The sequence below is a fragment of the Kogia breviceps genome, chromosome 10 (genome assembly GCF_026419965.1).
Source record: "Kogia breviceps isolate mKogBre1 chromosome 10, mKogBre1 haplotype 1, whole genome shotgun sequence".
Classification (NCBI taxonomy): Eukaryota; Metazoa; Chordata; class Mammalia; order Artiodactyla; family Physeteridae; genus Kogia; species Kogia breviceps.
The window spans coordinates 87,096,096-87,117,327 of NC_081319.1; the positions used below are offsets into that span (position 1 = coordinate 87,096,096).

The 21,232-nt window shown below is 36.4% G+C and overlaps 1 protein-coding gene across 1 annotated transcript in view; it reads left to right on the forward strand.

The window, feature by feature from the left end:
- Positions 1–20,755, forward strand: part of SLC17A1 (solute carrier family 17 member 1) — a 63,997-nt gene extending 43,242 nt beyond the window's left edge. The window contains exons 11-16 of the mRNA XM_059077197.1: positions 1,758–1,876; positions 1,980–2,141; positions 3,153–3,285; positions 3,377–3,524; positions 12,572–12,662; positions 20,621–20,755. Coding sequence (XP_058933180.1) covers positions 1,758–1,876; positions 1,980–2,141; positions 3,153–3,285; positions 3,377–3,524; positions 12,572–12,662; positions 20,621–20,755 — 788 coding nt within the window. The remainder of the gene's footprint in view (positions 1–1,757; positions 1,877–1,979; positions 2,142–3,152; positions 3,286–3,376; positions 3,525–12,571; positions 12,663–20,620) is intronic.
- The last annotated feature ends 477 nt before the right edge of the window (positions 20,756–21,232 follow it).

The following is a 21,232-nucleotide window of genomic DNA, read 5'->3' on the forward strand; positions in this document are numbered from 1 at the left end:
TCTGTATCTGCCTGTCTGTCTCTCTAGAGACAGGAGGGCAGTGGTTTGCCCTGTGACCTCAATTATCTGATGGATCAAAGAAGAGTTATTGATTTTTAGTTTGTTCAACATTTTCCTTGTTGTAAGGATGGGAGTGATAACTTCTAAACTCCTTATATGCCTCCCAAATGCTGGCCAAGCTCCATGCCCATAAATCAAGTGGAAGTTTTTCAGTCCACATTTGACCTGAACTCTCAAGCATATTCAACAATACCATTCTTTCCCTCATGCCTTTGCCTCTGACTCCATGCACTGAACCTCAGTGATTGGACATTTCCTTCTCATCTCAGTCTCTCTGACCCTGTTCTTCCTACAATGGACTTTATCCTTCTGGCCATTCCCTCTCAGTCTCCTTTGCAGACTTCTCCTCTTCTACTTGCCATTAACTGTTGTCTTTCTTCGAAACTTTTCTCCAGCCTCCTCCTCTAGGGCTATTTTCCCTCCCTAGACAATATAATCCATGCTTAAGTGTCAGTTACCACTTACTAATCATGTGTTCCTGGGTAAGAAAGCAGATATTTCTGAGCATCAGTTTTCTTATTTTGAAAAAGAGCTAATAGTATCGAATGTATTTTCTGAGGGTTGAGTACAATAATATAGAGAAATATATGTATTGCATGTGTATTTATTAGGTGCTCACTTTTCTTCATTTACATTTTGCCTTGGGTTTGGGCTCTCAGGTCACAGAATGAAGTGGAAATGGTATATTGTTAAAATATTCTTTTAATGTTGTCTTAAAGTGTGTTGTAAACATCTGAGATCTTACAGTGGCTCCAGGTTTCCACATGGTCTGACCTCATTACCTCTCATCCTCATCCATTTCCACCCTCACCTTGCTCCTTGCCCAGTGACACTGGCCTCATAACTCTGGGCTTTGGTACTTATTTCTCCCTCTGCCCGCAGTATCTGTGCCCCATCCACATCCTAGCCTTCCCTGAACATGGTACTCTTTCCTTCCTCCCCCCATAACTCTCCTCCATAGCTCTTTTCACTGACATTTACTAGCTTTTATTTAATTACTTTTCATTATCTTTGTCTCATCCATTAGAAACTAAAGTCTGTGAAGGCAGGGTTTGTCTGTTTTATTCACTGTTGTATTCCCAGGACCTAGAATGGTTCATGGTACATAAGGGACATTTAACCAATATTTGTCAAATGAATGAATGCAATTCTGGAAGCCTGACTACTGAGTACTACATACTCCCTGTCCTAACAGAGGATTCCTTATGATCAGATCATTAGTATAAAAAACTGAAAAACAACAAATAATTTGGCAAACTCTTATGGGATTTGGACAATCCTTAAGGCCTGGGCTGCATCTTAGGAGCATAGCTAAGGCCTAGCTCTCAAAACTGGGTGATTGTCAAGCCCTGTGTGGGTTCAGCTATGCTGTACTCTCACAGTAGAACACATTAGGAATCTGTATAGATGATGGCCTAAGAGCAGGGTGGCCCAGCTGTCCTGCATGGAGAAAAATAGAGGCTAGGAGATCAGGAGAGGGCAGAGGTCTTACCACCATTTCTGTAAAATTCATTCTGTAGAGAGAGGCAGCTATGGATACAGAGAAAACTATCAAAATGTGAGCTTTGTTGCACAAAGTTCCAAAAAAGAAAAGAGGAGGTCTAGGTTCTCAGACCAATAATGAAAAATGCCAGTTTGGAAAAGAAACTCACTATAGACAGAAGCAATTCCAATTCTAACTTGTCCTGTTCCAATAGGTGCTTGTGGTTGTGCCTTAAGTCTTCTCTGGTTCGTTCTGTTTTATGAGGACCCAAAGGACCACCCGTGTATAAGCAAAAGTGAGAAGGAATACATCATGTCCGCCCTCGCTCAGCAGGTAGAACACGCATGCTCCACTTTCGTATCTCCCAGATTCTGTGCCAAATAAAATGTGTTCCATCTTGTTCTAATGTGCTAATGATTAATGGGTTCCTTTCCAGGTCAGTTCAAGTGCACCATCTCTGCCCATCAAGGCTATGCTTAAGTCTCCTCCACTCTGGGTCATTTCCCTCTGTAATTTTGCTTTTTTCTGGGCAACTAGCTTCCTGAGTCTGTATACACCAATGTTTATCAACTCCAAGTTTCATCTTAATGTAAAAGAGGTAAGTACACCTTCTGTTCTTCACTTTATGAAGGACTTTGCACCCATTTCCTTTTCTCCCATGACTCTAGTCCTAGCTCTTGCCCACCCCTATACTACTTAGCTGATGTTCTTTACCTGGAGATGTCACTGTTTCCAATTATTAGGTCAACATTGCCCAGAACAAAAGGTGTAGACATGGTGTCTAGCACTCCCACAACAATGCACACTCACCCACATTCCCACAGATTCCCTATCTCCCATTTCCTGTATAATCACCCTTATGTATTCCTCAAGGCTCAACGCCATTGTTCCCTGCAGGGTCGGATCCTTTCCTGAAAGTCAGTTGGCAGGCTCTACCACCCTTTCCAGCTCATACCAATTCTCTCCCCTGGGGAAAGGCAAAGAGTCCTGGGTTGTGAACCCATGACTCACAGCTTGCTCTGAAAGGACTGGCACTTTCATTGGTTGTCTGACTTGGAGAATTACTGTTGCCTGGAACCTTCTGTTGTTTGATGCCATAATAACCAGAAAAGACTCCTTTAGAAATGGAATCTGGGCTCGCCATTTTGAGACATTCTATAATGAACGTCCAGTAACCCAGCCTAGGGACCAGTGTAACAATGAGGTCATTTAAGCTCTCTGAGATTCAATTTTATCTTCCACGAGATCATGGATTTGCTGCAAGGATTAACAGCAGCTGGTCCACAATAAGCACCATATACATGTTTTCAATTGTTATCATTATCATCTCCATCATTTTCCCCACAGACAGCATTTCCCATTCCCAACATAGTTTTCCTCTCTACTATCTAGGACTTTCAGGTCCCAGCAGAAAACTAGGCAGATTGTGATGGTTGTTTCTGACGTCAAAACTATTTTTCTCTTTCTCTTGGGTAGTGTGTCCTCAGAAGTAACTCTGGGATTGTACGTTGATGGTTTCCTATATGACAATACAAATTTTAGATACTGAATTTCAGTGTAGGGATTATCCTGTTTCTCATACTCACTCACAATAACATTCCCTCCTCAGAATGGGCTGCTGTCTTCCCTCCCCCATTTGTTTGCCTGGATTTTTGCTATCCTAGCAGGTCATATGGCAGACGTCTTCCTGTCCAGGAATATTCTCAGCCTACTCACTATCCGGAAACTCTTCACCTTGCTAGGTAAGAAACAGCCAGGACATTCAAGCACTTTGGGGTATTTCACCCCCATCTTTGAGATGCACCTGACTGTGTTGTCTGAATCACTCCCCAGGACTTCTCCTGCCTGCCATCTTCAGCCTGGGCCTGCTTTACCTGAGTTCCAGCTTCCATAGCACTATGATTTTCCTGATACTTGCTAATGCAACAGGAAGCTTTTGTATGGGTGGAATATTAATAAATGTCTTGGATATTGCTCCCAGGTAGGGTTTTAAAAATCTCTTTCTTTCTTGTATCCAAGTTCTCAAAGTTTTAAGATTTCAAGTATTTTGGAACTGATGGTCAGCAGGCCAAAAGTTCTGAAGAAGCATCTATATAGGTCAGACATACAACTTAAATAATATTTATATACCAAATGATATATGCAAATGTATGCAACTCTCACATGTGTATGAAGAAGTATAGTCCCGTGATCAGGAGAACAGATTCTAGAGTCAGACTATTGGGTTTCATGACCATTTTCCTCAAGCAAATTACTTACTTTCTCAACACCTGTTTCTCACCTATAAAATGGGAGTAATGAGAAGATGCTTACCTCATAAAGTTATCCTCACAAGAGGATTAAACAAGTTAATATAGTCAAGTACATAGAATAGTGCCTGGAACATAGCAAACATGTATAAGGGTTAGCTGATCCATTAAAATTTTTATTATACCATGTTTATATATTATTACTCATGAAGAAAAGCCATCAGTTAGTAATATTTATTTTGTAACTAAGGAAACTGAGTTTCAGATACTTAATTGTCAGTCTAAGATCTCACCACTGGCTTGGATATTAGCTAGGATTTTAATCCAGATCTCTGTGACAAAGAACTTTTCCTCTTTTTACTATGTAATGCCTTTTTTTAGATATAATAAGTGTGACTAATGGAAGCAGTTCTGTCATTTGCATAACTCCAGGGGACACTCTTCACATTGTACTTTATGGGGCTAGCACTCTCTGGAGAACATAGTTCCAATATGAACAGAATTCTTTGAAGTTTTGTAAACTGGGGTAGAGAGGCAAAAATAAACCAAGAATAATCTACTTTGTCACAATTCTGTAAAGAATCTTGCCCATCAGATCTACACTAGGTGAGGGCCAGAGTAATGAAGAAATGTATCCATTTGATTTATTGAGTTCTGAGACCCTCCTTAAAAATGCCTGCAGGTATTCTGATTACTTGGAATTATATAAAGACATAAAAGGATTATTTGATATACAATACACAATGCCACCTGAGCCATATGCACTCTGAAAAACAGGTAAATTAAGAATGTATATACAAATAGATAAAGGAAATTATAAATAGCTACCATTTACTGAGTATTTTTAATGTGCCTGTTATGCTCCAGTGTGAGATAATATTGTCCACATAGTGTGGGTAAGGAAAAAAAAGACCAGGGAAATGAATGTACGTAAAGTCACATGATTCGTAATAAATAGAGGGAAGGTTCGTACCTAGATATGTCTGCCTCCAGAGCCGTCTAGATGTAGTCAATGCCTCACCAGTGTTATTAACCAGTACCTGGTCACTAAGATGGGAAATATCTCAGCCAGCAATGGCTTGGATAACATAGAACTTGACCTGAGTTGCATCATTCTAATGGGCTCAAATACCATGTTAGCCAGGTAATTTTGTAGCATCAGAGAATATATACTAATAGACAATTTGGAAATATTCTTAGTCTCTTAAGCTAATTCATCCTCAATATTTAGGGCATAAGTGCATTATGTCACAAACATATTAATTTATAATGCTTAAACTTTTTAATGGTTGGGGATGAAACTTATTCCTAATATTTCTAACCATACACTTCCCTTGCCTATTAAAAAGAGTCCCCTTAGAGGGTAAACTATTCAACTGTCCTTTTAGGGGAATTTGATCTTTGCTAGAACTGAGGAATAGGGCAAGTGATTATATTTTTTGAGTATAACAAAGGTGTCAAGGAAGAAGAGGAGACACAGATGTGGTTCTGTGAGAATATTGTTTGGGAAATGAAATTGAGTGAGACAGAGAAGACCTGGAAATGTAATGACCATCTCTTTGGTGGGTAGCATGAGTAGAAAAGCACAGAGGATTCTAAAGATGCTGTGTGATTCATTAAGCAGGCACTGTCATCCTCTTGACATTCTTAAAGGGAGACTCCAAAATTTTTTTAATAACTTTTAATTATTTTTGACTAATGGATGGGTCATGTACCTTGGAATTTCCCCCCATGTGAGACTGAAGTATAGTTCAGGTATCTGAATCTTATTTAGGTTCTACTAAATCATTATTACATCAAAACATAAAATCAATTAAATTGAAAGTCGACTTCAACAGCTATTTACCCTTCCAAAATGCTTTTACCATGGGTTATTGTAGCTGAAGAATAAGCAATTTTAGAGCTAATAGCTGTCCAGGAAACTGTCCTGCATTAAAACAATCTCAAGGTTGTTTTCATTCCCCATATCAAATACCTACTGTTTGGGATTTGGGTGGCATGAGGTATGGAGCATATAAAGCTCTCACCTTGCTACTCTCAGAACTGCTCCGTACTGTGGATGTGTAATGATTTTCAGAGTAATTGTCATGGCACTCAGGACTCTTGACACTGGGGATTTTGTTTATATCTCTAATTATGGAATGAAAGCACCATTTTCAGTAAATATAGGTTAAATCCTTTCCCACCACCACAGCATGCCAAAGACTTCTGAATCTGAAAAGAGAGCATAGTCATTAAAGGTGCTATAGTTACTGAATATATAATAGGATAAATACAAAGAAATACACACCTAGACTTGTTATTGCAAAACTGTGAAAAAGAGAGAGCTCTTTAAAAACAGCTGTATACAAAAGACACATTACTTTCAAAGGAGCAATAGTAATACTGACAACTGCCTTCTCAACAGAAACTATGGAAGCTAGAAGCCAGTTCCTAACATGTAAAAAAAAAAAAAAAAAATCATTGTTAACCTAGAAGTCTTTGTCCAGCAAACATTTCCTTCAAAAATTAAGGTAATATAAAAACATTTTTCAGACAAGTTGGGAATTCATCAGCAACAGACCTCCAGTGAAAAAATTATTAAATGGGAATTCTTCAGGCAGAAGTAAAATAATCACAGATGAAACATAGAGGTATAGAAACAAATGAAGAGAGATGGAGAGGAAAAATATTGGAGTAAATCCAGTAATTACTGAATTCACAAAACAAAAATAATAATACCCTATAGGGTATAAAATATATAAATTAAAATGCATAACAGGGCTTCCCTGGCGGTGCAGTGGTTGAGAATCCACCTGCCGATGCAGGGGACACGGGTTTGTACCCTGATCTGGGAAGATCCCACATGCCGCAGAGTGGCTGGGCCCGTGAGCCATGGCCACTGAGCCTGCGTGTCCAGAGCCTGTGCTCCGCAACGGGACAGGCCACAACAGTGAGAGGCCCACATACCAGAAAAAAATGCATAACAATAAATAGCACATAAGATGAGAGGGTATAAGTGAATTTAATTGTCCAAGGTGCTTTCATTAAAGGGAATTTTTTAAATATTAGAGCATAAGTCAAGGATACATGTTTTAATCTCTAAAGTAACTACTGAGGGATAATAAAAGTATAAAGGGAATGATATTTTAAAAACAATTAATGAAAAAGAAATCAAGTGAAATTATAAAGGAAGATAGGATAGAAGGGAAAAAATAGAATGATGATCATTTTAAGTCAAATGTGTCAGAAAAACATGAAATATAAAAGAACTAATTCTTCCAAATTTTAAGTTAATCTGGATTGAAATAAAAGCAAAAACAAAATGTAGTAGATTAAAAGTAAAATAAGGGAAACTAGATCAGACAATGTAGACTTTAAGACAAGATACATTACTAGAGATAAAGATATTTTATAATTATTTTAATCCACTAGGAGATAGTTCTATGCATCTAACATTTTACAACCATAAAGCAAAATTTGAGAAAACTGGTAAACCTCCTCATGGGATTGAGCAGCTTGTGTATGACTGACATTCTGGCTGGGAAAAACTGGAAAAGTCCAGATAAAATACCATGAGTATTCATTAAAAGGTATCAGACAGCAGCAGAAGCCAGTAGGACCAAAGACATCAGAGGCTAGCACCTCTGAGAGGTGAGCTGACAATCCCCACCAGTTTTTCCTTGGGGCTATTTGCCAATTCCAGAAATTGGCAAAAGGCTGATAATCCAGGTTTGGCCCTGGTAGAAGTCTGCAACTCTGGACATAGAAATTAGCCAAGCATTTGTCAGTTGAACAGGGCTAGAGTGGCAAAATTGGAAATTAAGGGAAATCAAACACAAAGTCAGTTTCTCTCCTTGAGATGTTTTTTGAATTCTGAAGTTTAATAGGGTAAGGGGCAAAAATTCTAAGCTAAAAATCAATGAGAAACATGGCAGAATTTCCCATACCATCTGTGCTAAGGAGACAAGATCTACCAGGGACTGGAGGGACCCAGCTGAGTATATCAAGCTCTCTATTTAACACCATGGAGGGCTATATTCAAGGAACAGGGGGTACCAGACATAAACTGAGTCTTATCAAAATTGACGCCTAGCCTCATCTCATTTCACTCTCTATTTAGGTTAGAGTGCTCAATTTCCTCCTCTCCAAATCTATCTATTAGAGAAAAGAGTAAATCTTTTCTGGCAAAATACAATATATTCCTAAGTCTATAGCTTCTTTATTTAATGTCCATCATTACATAAAAATTACTAGGCATGCCAAGGGACAGGGTCATTTGATTAATAACCATAAAATGCCATTAGAAATAGTCATACAGGGCTTCCCTGGTGGTGCAGTAGTTGAGAGTCCACCTGTCGATGCAGGGGACACAGGTTCGTGCCCTGGTCCAGGAAGATCCCACAGGCCACAGAGCGGCTAGGCCCATGAGCCTTGGCCACTGAGCCTGCACGTCTGGAGCCTGTGCTCCACAATGGGAGAGGCCAAAACAGTGAGAGGCCCACGTACCACAAAAGAAAAAAAAAAGAAAAAAGAAATAGTCATACAAATGATACAGATATTAAAGTTATCAGGTAAGGGCTTCCCTGGTGGTGCAGTGGTTAAGAATCTGCCTTCCAATGCAGGGGACACAGGTTCAATCCCTGGTCCAGGGAGATCCCACACACTGCAGAGCAACTAAGCCTGTGTGCCACAACTACTGAGCCCACATGCCACAACTACTGAAGCCCATGAGCCTAGAACCCATGCTCTGCAACAAGAGAAGCCACCGCAATGAGAAGCCCCTGCTCGCTGCAACTAGAGAAAGCCCGCAAGCAGCAATGAAGACTCAATGCAGCCAAAAATAAGTAAATTTTAAAAAAAGAAACTCTCAGATCTTTATTAAAAATAAATAAATAAATAAAAAGAAAGTTATCAGGCAAAATGAACTTCAAAATATCTATGATAATATACCCAAGAAACCAGGGAGAAAGCTGAAGAAAATAGATGAAAACATAAACAATTGACCAGCACTGGAATCTATAAAAACAATCAAATGGAAATTCTAGAACTGAAAAATAAAATGTCTGAAATTAAGATCTTCATAGATAGGTTTAATAACAAATTAGCCACAAGAGAAGATAGATTGGTAAACTGGAAAACATCATTAACAAAATCCAAATTGAAACATATAGAAAATAAAGAAATTAGCAGAAATGTGGAATTAAGTGAAAAGGCTAACAAATCTGTACTTAAGTCTCAGAAGGAAAAAACAGATAAAATGTGTCATAAGCAGTATTTTAACAGAAAACAGCCCCAAATAGCTCAAAAGCAATAAAAGACCATAAGCCACATATGCACAAAGCTCTGCAAATTTAAATAATGATACAATGTAAATTTATATATATATATAGTAAGAATGTTGAAAGTCAAAGATAAAGAGAAAAATCTTAAAAGGAACTAGAGAGAAAAGACATGCTACTTTCAAGTAGCAAGAATAAGCCTGACATCTGACTTTTCAACAGAAACTATGAAAACCAGAAGATAATGAAATGAGTTGTATAAAATGATGAAAAATAAATGCCAACCTAGAATTTTATGCCTAGTGAAAATATTCTTCAAAAACCAAAGCAAGGGCTTCCCTGGTGGTGCAGTGGTTGAGAATCTGCCTGCTAATGCAGGGGACACGGGTTTGAGCCCTGGTCTGGGAGGATCCCACATGCTGCAGAGCAACTAGGCCTGTGAGCCACAACTACTGAGCCTGCACGTCTGGAGCCTGTGCTCTGCAACAAGAGAGGCCACGATAGTGAGAAGCCCACGCACCACGATGAAGAGTGGCCCCCGCTTGCCACAACTAGAGAAAGCCCTTGCACAGAAATGAAGACCCAACACAGCAAAAATAAATAAATAAACTCCTACCCCCAAAATCTTCTTTAAAAAAAAAAAATCAAAGCAAAATAAAAATGTTTTCAGACAGGCAAACGGAGAAATTTTCATCAGCAGATTTTCACTAAAAGAAATATTAAAAGGAATTTTTCAGTCAGAAAGAAATTATCCCTGATGAAACCTGAAAATGCAAGACAGACTGAGGAGCAATAGGGGGGTAAATATGTGTGTAATTAGGAGACCATTGATCTCTAAAACAACAGAGAGTATCTTATGAATTGAAATGCATATAGAAATAAAATACACTAAAGAATGAAAATACAGGATGAACTGATGCAAAGAACTAAAAATGTTCTCATATTCTGGAATAATGAAAATAGTAAAAGTATAATTCATAATAAACTTAAGAAAAGTGCATGTTATATCTTCAGTGTTGAAAAGAATAGTGAAATAATGTAATAGTAGGAAAAATGAAATGAAAATGGATTAATCTAAAAGAAAAAAATGCAATGAGAAAAGGTAGGTCAGATAGAAAATAAATAGTGAGCAGATAATCACAAATATATCAGTAATTATATTAAATTAATATGGATGAAATACTCCAAGTAAGTAACAAGATTGTCAAGCTCAATAAAAAAGGAAATGCAGCTCTATGTTGCAAATAAAAGACAAACATGAGGATACAGAAATGATGAAATAGAAGGATAGGTAAAGATATGCCAAACAAATATTAACCCAAAGAAACCTGGAATGACTAGGTTAATATCAAATAAAATAGACTTTAATTCATGAAACATTACTAGAAATAGTGATATTTTATAATGGTAAAGAGAAAAATATCAGAATTCTCCTTCTTTAGGAACCCAATCATACAGTTTTAATTTATACTCATCATGAATTGAGCAAACTCAAAGAACTAGACAAATTTACAATGAAAGAAGGGACTTTCACACACTTCTTTCAATAGCTTATACCAAAAAAGGGGTAGACAAAAAGTAAGGATATGGATGATTAAACAACAACAATAACGAACAGAGTTGACCTAATTGACATATGTAGAACACTGCACTCAATAAGGAGAGAATTCACATTCTTTTCAATTGCCCATGGGACATTTTTTTATGAAATTAACAATATGCTGGATCATAAAGCAAGCTGCAATTCATTTTAAATGACTAAAATCATTCAGAATACATTCTTTAATCACTATGAAGTTAAGGTCGCTATCAAAAGCAAAAGATAGGTAACTGATTGCTTTGAAACTAATGTTTAGGTCAAAGAAGAAATCGCATTTGAAATTAGAAAATATTTTAAATTCCAATGAAATATGACATATCAAAGCATTTGGGATGCATTTAAAATCATGCCCAGAGAAATGTATAGCTTTAAACATATATACTGAAAGAAAATTAAGTCTTAATATCAATAATCATGTTTGTATCTCAGGTATTATAGGTAGGGAAAAAAAGCAGCAAAGTAAACCCAAAAAAAGTAGAAGGAAAGAAATTATGAAGAGTAGGACAAAAAAATGATATGTAAAGCCAACAATATCAAAAGTTACTTCTTTGAAAATTAATAAAATTAGTGAAATAAAGAAGATTGATCAAGAAAAAGGGAAAAATTATCAATATAAGTGATGAAAAAGGGTACATTGTAATAACTCAGCGCATAAAGAAAATAACAGAATATTATAAACAAGTTCATACCAATAAATCTGACAATTTAGATGAAATTGAAAAGTTCCACAACACATAGAGAGTCATAAAATAAAATTGTAAGTATTTTTTATGGTGGAAGGTGATTACGAAGGCAAAAGTAACAAGGGCTCCCAAAGGCATAAGTGGCCCTATTACCACTGAAAACCCAGGGGTTCTATTGTTAAAATGAAAAAGGAAAAAATGAATACTGGAGACAAGTGATGGTTTCTGCCCCAATCTGCACCCGCGGCTGCTCGTAATCATAAATGTTCTTCTTCACACATTAAAAGACACTTTCCAGCTCCCCCCAAAAAGGGACAACTCAAATTTCCACCATGTGACTGAATACAGCTCCACATTCCAGGGACTCTAGGTCCAGATGTGATGCTTCTCTGACCCAGGACCCATAAACTAATAAACTATACACTCTCTCCCATATTCAACAGGTTAAGGCAGAGTAAGAATGGAATAGACCCAAGGAAATAAAATAAGAGACAGAACAAAACAAACAAAAAGCCCTCACTTTCATAAAAGGGAAGAATTGAAAACAGAGAACATTTAATGGTGAAATCCGTTGGGCAGGAAAGGCACAGACTCCCTGTCCTGGGGTGAACTAATTTCTTAATTAGACATGGATTCTGTTCTGCAAGAGGCACTTCCTTGCTCTTTATGGCTGATGGATTTGATCCCCACTTTATCTATTATTCTCTGTGACTTCCCTGCTTTTGTAGCTCCACTTTCTGCTGAAGTTGGTTTTGACGCTCAGGAATGGCCAACCACAGTTGCTTGTAAACAAGTTTCTGGTTTCCTTGCCTGAATAATGGGAACAATCATTGGGGTCAGTAGTTCTGGGACTGTGAGAATAGGTCAGGTGAACAGAGTGCTTCAATTTTGTATTAATCCCAAACCTGTTCCTATTACCAACACACATCACCTTTGGAATTTCTCATCTGTATTTATAGATTTCCTAACTCTGCTGGCTTTCACTCTAATATGGCCTCATTTTCTCAATATATTAATATTCTTTACTGCTAAAGCCAACCTTTCTGGCTCTTCAGTGCAACCTGAAAGTTACTTACATCCATATACTTTTTCAGACATTTTTAATGGAATTTGAATAGTGGAAATGGGAAATTTAGGAAGTCAACAGTTATCTCTCTTAAATCTCACTTCATTAGGTTTTTCCTGTAGCACTTGTATTACTTTACATCTGTGTATTGTCTTTCTTTTTTGTATAGATATTATGGATTTCTTAAAGGATTTACAAATGTAATTGGACTAACAGGAGGGCTAGTTTCTTCCACTGTGACGGGAGTGATCCTTAGTCAGGTAAGGAACACCCAGACATGGGTAGTTATTTTTCTCATATTAACTGTACAGAAAAAGAAAGTGTAATGCATACAAAAAGTTGCAGAGGAGACATCAGCAAGAAGTGAGTTATGAGTTTTTGTGTCATATTAAACTTGGCATTCCCTCCAAACTTACAGATGATACAAGTTCTTTCTTGCTATATGTCAGTTAGTTGTGCTGGTAACTCTTTAATCATTAGTTATTGAAACAGAAGTGGACCTCTGTGATTTTTAACAATTAATGTGTGCCTTTATCAAAACAGGTAGTTGACTGGGTGAATGGTAATATAAGTAAGAAGATATAGTTTTGTCAGGAAAGGAATGAAAAATCAGGAACAAATACAATTTTTAAATGGCCAAAAGAAACAATTCTATAAAGGCTGGCTTCTGTTTCTATGGATGAGGTTACCCGAAATTCTCCTCTTAAATATACTTAAAATGCCTTATCTGGTGCTGAAGGAAAGTAACTACTAGTCTAGAATTCTACAATCCATCAAAAAAAAAAAATCCATCATAAAAAATGAAGTTTAAATTCATCCATTTTCAAACAGAAACAGAGAATTCATCAGAAGTAGGCTAGCACTGAGGAAAAAAGCTAGTTTTTAGGGAGAAATAAAATTATCCCAGATGGTAGATTACAGAAAGGAAAAGAGGCAACAGAAATGATCAATACATGAATGATTCTAAAGGAGTATTGTATAAATTAATAGTATTATGTAAAGAAACCCCAGTTCTCAAAGCTGGTTACCTAGTAGAGGCAAAACCACTATCATCACCCAGGTGATAACTGGAAACACGAGCTCGTTCCTCAACCATCACATTTAATCTGACTTTTCTTCTTAAGCCACAGATAATTTACCCGCTAACCATTAATACTAAGTTTCTTCATTATTTGTTAGATTAGTTCATCTTTGACCAGGATTTATTGATCTGTTATGATGACTCTGTTCTAATACACCTGAACATGCTTTCTCCAACACACTATATGAAAATGGCTGTACAATCTTTGCCAACACATTTTGATGAATTCTGTGGTCCCAGAATCTAATAATATATATTTAAAAAATTTTTAAATGCCTTATCAAATTTTAACAATCATGTTAAATGCATGCCTGATCTTGAGAAAAAAAAAAGTAAGGGAAAATTTCAGAGATTGAACATGAAGGAAGAGCTTGATTCCAGAGAGGTAAATGACCATCAAAGCCACTGGCTGTCTTGGAGAAATTGCCCATCCTGGGTGTTATAATGGACACCCAGTTATAATGGACAAGCAGAGCATAAGAGATAATATCCCAGAACCACTCATAAAAGAAGAGTCAGAATGAAAATGCTTATATATATCTGTAACCACTAGGGACTACAACCTCATACTACTACTACCATGTAGCTCATATATAAACTTGGAGGACAATCTCCAAGCTGAGAGGTAGCAGTGTTCAGGAAAATACTCCAATTGCTCTTTGTCCAACTTTGTCCAAGGAGAGACAATTTGTACTCACCATGGCCAAATTTCCCATAGAGAGGAGCCCCCCCGCCACCATCATGTGCTAGGACTTATGGTATCAGAAAGGCTAGAAACATCACTATAAGCTTGGAAGCTCCCTGATCAGAGAGGTAGCCTTACTAAAAAAGAACTCCAGGAGACCAGGGTGTGTTTTCTCCCCGTGAGCATGGAGCCCACTCAGCCTGTTCTTCCAATGAACTCATTCAGACCTGCTGAGCTGACTTCCCCCAAAGGTGGCAGGAAACATGGCTCCAGAACTGTCCAAAGTTGTCTCTGCCCAGTGAGGAGACTTATCTATTTCAGCCTCAGCTACGAAGGGAGAGGAAAAACTGAATAAAGACTCTTCTAAACGTTTGAAACAATAAACCAATCTTCACAATGGTTTGAGGCCCTAATTCAAATTCTATTGTGTCCAAATGCCATAAGCCAAGAATTGAATTTCTAGTAGTCCACAGATGCCTAATAAAAATAAATAATTTTTTTTCTGAAGAAACTCTAAATTCATACTCCAGAATTTCCTTGTACATAAAGTTTTGGTGAATATGATTTCACAATCAATCAAAAATTATAAAATGCTTGAGGAAATAATGTGTTATGTGAGAGATGAATAAAAACCACTGAATCAGATCCTCAGAGATATTGGACATATATTTATATATTTAAAGAAGTAAAATAGAGGATTGAAAATATAAATAAAATATAAATAGGAAAAGAAATATACAAATATAAACTTAAGAAACATAAGTTTAGGGCTTCCCTGGTGGGGCAGTGGTTGAGAATCTGCCTGCCAATGCAGGGGACATGGGTTCGAGCCCTGGCCTGGGAGATCCCACATGCCACGGAGCAACTAGGCCTGTGAGCCACAGCTACTGAGACTGCGTGTCTGGAGCTTGTGCTCCTCAGCAAGAGAGGCCGCAACAGTGAGAGGCCCATGCACCGCGATGGAGTGGCCCCTGCTCGCGGCAACTAGAGAAAGCCCTCGCACAGAAACGAAGACCCAACACAGCCTAAATAAATAAATAAATAAATAAATATGTTCCCTTTAGAAAGGGGAAAAAAAAAAAAAAAAGAAACATAAGTTTAGACAAAGAACTAAATTTAACCTCTGGCAATTAAAAATATAAAAATTAAGATTAAGTACAACTAATAAGAGAATTAGTGAGGCTTCTGCCTCCATTAATGGGAGAGTAAGTAATTTGGACCAATTCTCTTAAGAAAGACAATTTAAAAGCCTGAAAAAATGTATAAACCTACATGCACAACAATTTTACTCCTTCCATAAGGGAGTCAACAGACATCCAAAGTCACACCTAGTTATGGCATCAAGTTCAAAGTGAAGAATGCATCACCCTTTACTGGGGGATAATGCATAATGGCCCTCTGTATCAGGAGTTACGTGCTCCATCATGCTGTATACAATGGTAGCATAACAATCTAATAGCTGCAATAAATACTTCCTTTCAGAAAAGGAGGATTGGAAAACAAACAGCAATCATTTGTCCTTAGTAATGCTGACACACTGCTAGGCAGACATTTTAAGAGTCGCATCCTGATGAATGTTTGAATGTTCTTCAATCAGGCTCTGAAACAGATGAAGGTAGAGATTGGAGGGTCTTTGGAGTGGTCTCCCTTGATTAGTGTGTTTGGCATAGAGGAAGGTGAGTGAATCCAATGTTTGTGGAGCAGAGGGCAGGCTGGAAAGTAACTATTGCAGATACAATAATTTTTTTGGTTCTCCTCTTGGGCAATTCCCCACTTGCTTGAAGTTAGATATATTTATATAACTTATTTTGGCCAGTGACACATGAGAGAAAGTGATATGCATTCATTCATTCTCAATGCTTCAGAGAAGCATTGAGAACTAAGAGGCCACTCTCTTGGACACAGCAACTGGCAATAATCAGAATGTCAACTGCAACTCCATTGACCAGGATCCAGGAATGAAGAGATGTGGAGCATAACCTCTAGCCAACTTGCTATGGACATTTAGTTTAAACAAAACCAAAATCTCTGCCATTAAAAGCCACTAGGAATTGGGGGGGGGGGGGGCGGTGGGTGGGTATTGGTTACTGTAGTATAACCTACTCTATCCTGACTGGTCAGGAGGATCTATCCAGAATGAATCACATTAAGAAAAAAATTATAGAAAATACAGAATATGTGGACTCAGTGAGAAGGCCCAATATACATTTAACTGGAGTTCCAGGAAACAGAATAGGGCAGAAGTTAAATTTGAAGAGAAAATGATTGTTTTCTAGTTTTTCAGAAATATAGCAATTCACATCTTTAAGAAGTCCATTAATGACAAGTAGGATAAACAAAAGAAATCCGCAATTGCACACCTCATAGAGAATTTACAGAAAAGTAAAGACAAAAAGAAAATCATACTAGCAGTAAGAGAAATAAGAAAGGTTGCCTTCAAATGAACAACAGTTAAACTAATCTCTGACTCTTCATCCACAAAAAAGGAAGTCCAGAAGACAGTAGAATGATATCTTCAGTATACTAAATGAAAATAACTGTCAACTTAAATTTGTAAACTCAGTGAAAATATTTTTTTAAAGGAGACAACATATTTCAAGCAAACAAAAATCAAGGAAGTTCAATTCATTAATAGGCATTTAAAGAATGTTTTTAAGCATAAGAAAGTTGGAGGTACAAACAGGAATGAAGAACAGTAAAAGTGGTGTGTGCAAATCCACTTATTTACTTATTTGTTTTATTGTACAAAATAATAAAAGTGTCTTGTGGAGTTTTTTTTAAACTACGTGTCTAGAATGAATGAAGTAGAGTAGACAGTAACAATAGTAAATTAATCAGGAGAGGGTAAATGCAATAAATTATTCCAAAGACTTCATGTTCTCTTGCCATAGGATAAAAGTATTAATAGAGTTTGTTGTGCCAAGGATACATGTTGTAATTTCTAGGGTAATAATTTTTAAAATACAGAAAAATGTGTATAAATTTCAAAGTAACTGGAAAATGAAATGAAAAGCACTTTCTTTAATAAAAGAGGGCAAGAAACAAGAGAAAAAACAATATAGACCAGGAGTTGTCAATGTAAAGCCAACAAAATAAGTAGATAAATTAAAATACATCACTATTTATTCAGAGACTACAGAATTATTCTCCAGCTTTCATTTTTAAATTGCATAAGTGTGTGTGTATGTGTGTGTGTGTTAAAATAAAAACCACACAACATAAACTTACCCTCTTAACAAATTTTGAGTGTATATTACAATATTATATAGTTATTATTGTTAACTATATGCACATCATTGTATAATAGATCTTTAGAACTTTGTCATCTTGCATGATTGAAACTCTATACCCACTGAACAAGAACTCCCTGCTTCCCCTCCTCCTGGACCCTCTAATTTTTTAATACATAAAGATTAGTATTAAATTTTGGGGGTATGTGTATTAAAATTCCAAGACATAGAGTATGGAACTTTCAAACCAGGAGAGAAGGGAAAACATGGAATAAAAAAAATTTTTTTTTTTTTTTTTTTTTTTTTTTTTTTTTTTTTTTTGCGGTATGCGGGCCTCTCACTGTTGTGGCCTCTCCCGTTGCGGAGCACAGGCTCTGGACGCGCAGGCCTAGCGGCCATGGCTCACGGGCTTAGTTGCTCCGCGGCATGTGGGATCTTCCCGGACCAGGGCACGAACCCGTGTCTCCTGCATCGGCAGGCGGACTCTCAACCACTGCGCCACCAGGGAAGCCAAAAAAAAATTTTTTTAAAGGAAGCAAAAACCCCTCAATGTGAAAGAAGGTAAGAAATAGTGTGGGTGTTGGGGGTAGGACTATAGGTAGAAGATAGGACAAATTGAAAGCACAAAGACAGATGGTAGAAATAAATTCAAATATACCAAAGATCACAATAAATATAGATGGACTAAACTCTGCAATTAAAGGACACATTTTGTAAGACTAAAAACAAAAGCCATTCATATGCTATTTATATATAAAATACATACCTAAAATAAAGACATAGAAACACTGAAAGTTGTAAGGACAGCATAAAAAAATGAAGTAAACATTAACCATCAAAAGATGATATTATTATATTATCAGGAGAAATGTTTTTCTTTAAGCAAAAATACTAGAAACAATGAGAATCAGCTACTTAGTAGCTTACAGTGTATATTTCCCCAGCAAAACTATCTTGTTCAAGTCTTAGCTCACCTACTTATAAGATATGTGACCTGGAAACATTTCTTAATTGAAGTCTCAGTGTCACCAGCTGTAAATGGCTAAGATGACATAGAAACCTCATGGGGTTAAGGTAATTACCAAATCAGATCATGTATGCAAGTATCAGATGTTTATGTGTTCAATGCATAACACCTATAAGTATTTTTAATCTCATATACTTTTAAATCAGGAAAAATAAAAGTGTGTTTGCTATCCTATTGTTTAGCATTCTGAAAATGTTAGCAAACACAATTGTCAAGAAAACTTAATTACAGATATATACAATGTAAGTGTAGAGGAAAAATATAACATGTACAGAGAATGCAATTATCTTCCTGGGGAAAAAAAAATTAAAGTTAGGTAGCATACTGTGGAAAAATCTAAAGCACAGTATCAACAAATATTGCAAAATACCTATGGGTATTTAGAAAATTGTACAAAGTCCATATGAAGTCCAAATTGTACAAAGTCCAAAAAGTTGCTGCACACCTATTGAGCAACATCAGTGAAAATATTAGACGGGAGAGGCACATCAAGTTTCTAGGTAGGAAATGTATAATATTGCTTATATGTGGAATCTAGAAAAATGGCAGAGATTAACTTATTTGCAAGGGAGAAATAGATCTACAGATGTAGAAAATAAACTTATGGTTACCAAGGGGGGAAGGGAGGGTAGGATGAATTGGGCTATTGGGTTAACATATATACACTACTATATATAAAATAGATAACTAATGAGAACCTACTGTATAGCACAGGGAGCTCTACTCAATGCTCTGTGGTGACCTAAATGGGAAGGAAATCTACAAAAGAGTGGATATATGATTCACTTCGCTGTACAGCAGAAACTAACACAACATTGTAAAGCAACTATACTCCAATAAAAAATAATTTTTAAAAAGTTTCTAGGTTGGACTTCAATTCCAAATCACAATAGATTTTATTAACTTAAAATTACCACAAGTTTTAGTATTTATCATTAAATTTCTAAGCACATCTTGTTTTTTTCCTCCACTTTCTGTTTGCCTACTCTGTAAAATTTGTCAAATTTGGCATGTTTGATTATAGAAATCACTATAATTAAATATATTTAATGTCTAGTTTGTCAGGAAACATTGTTTTATTTTTTTCAGTGTCTACTCTTAATTATATTTTAAATGAAATTGATGATGATTTAATAATGGTCAAGTTCTGTAAAGAATACATTCTATATAATAAAGTTTCATTTCAAACCAGAAGGAATGGTTTGATTTTTTTGAAAAACATAGTGGCAAGCCCACCTGAAAAATACAATTACACTCTGTTCTCATATTTACCCCCAAGTTAATTCTAGGTGATTAAAAATGTAAATGAAGAAAGGAAACAATAAAGATACTAAAGTAAAATAGGAGTTAATAATTATTTAAGCTTTAGGCAGGACATCCTTGAAAAGCATGGCACCAGAGACCAAAACCCAATCACAATGCATTTTACATTTAACTACATAAAATTTAACCTCAGCTGATGAAAAAGTAAAGGGCAAAGTGGTAAAGAAAATCTGAAACATAACTGAAATTTAATGTCATCTTTGAATATGGATTCCAAAAATAAATTACCTGTGCACAGAATCCACCAACATATTAAAATATATATGACACCATGATTAAGTAGGCCATTTTCTGTGAAAGTAAAAGTGACTCTATCTATTAATAAAATCTGTTAATGAAACTGATCATATTAATAGGCTGAAAGAGAAAATGTGTCAACAATTTTTATAAATAAGGAAAACATATTTGAGAAATCTTATTCAAAAGCATTGCTGTATATGTAATTAATTCAAATTTATAGCACCAAAAAGTGAAAAACAACTTTAAAGAAATAAGGGATGCTTTTGTAAATTTTATAAATCTAAGCTCTGGATTACTGATCAGTCAGTAACAGTTATGATATAGTCAAATATTTCCTGATATACAAACATGTTTATGAGATATTTCTAAATGAAAAACCATATGTATTCTTGGCTTTAGCACTATATACATACAATGTCCTTTTTATACATGAAAAATTATATATACATAGATCTAAATCAAAACATGGAAAGATGAATAATGATTACCTTTGTAGAGTGAAATGGCTTTTTTTGTTCCTATGAGTGTTTTGCTGTGTTTTAGTGACCTGCGTTGAGCCTATATTAATTTTAATATTACATTTTAAATGTTACAAAACACAATTTATAATTTTTTGTACTTTAATTCCTCAGGATCAAGACTCTCCCTGGCTTAAAATCTTCTTCATGATGGTAGTCAATAATGTGATAAGCCTAATCTTCTACCTTATATTTGCTAAAGCAGAAATTCAAGACTGGGCTAAACAAACACAAAACACTTATCTCTGAAGGTAAGAAGTGATCCGATTAAGGGCAGATTTTGAAGCTGGGGATGCAGGAAAGAGAGGAGCTAAAATGGCCCCTGAGCAAACTGTGGTGTTGCTGACCAAGATGGGAAAAAAAGGGGTGCAGGTTTGGGGGAGAAGAGGGGGCCATGTAAAGTCTGAAACTATTTGACATCCTGATGAGATGGCATGCAGCCCAGCGGATATACCGGTCTAGAATTCTTGAGAGATACTGGGGCTAGAGATACAAATTTGGGAGCCTGGGCTTCTCTAATATCTAAAGGTGAGGAAGAGAGGGGGATGCTTGCAAGGGAAACTGGGAAGGGCCTTTGGTGAAGTAGGAAAAACAGTTGAAGAATGTGGTGTCTAAGAAGAAAAGTGAAAAAGGTGGGAATGAGTACCCGTGGCAAATGCTATCAAGGGGTCAAATTATATAAGGTCTGTGAATTTATTAATGGTTTTGGCAAGAGGTACTTTAAAG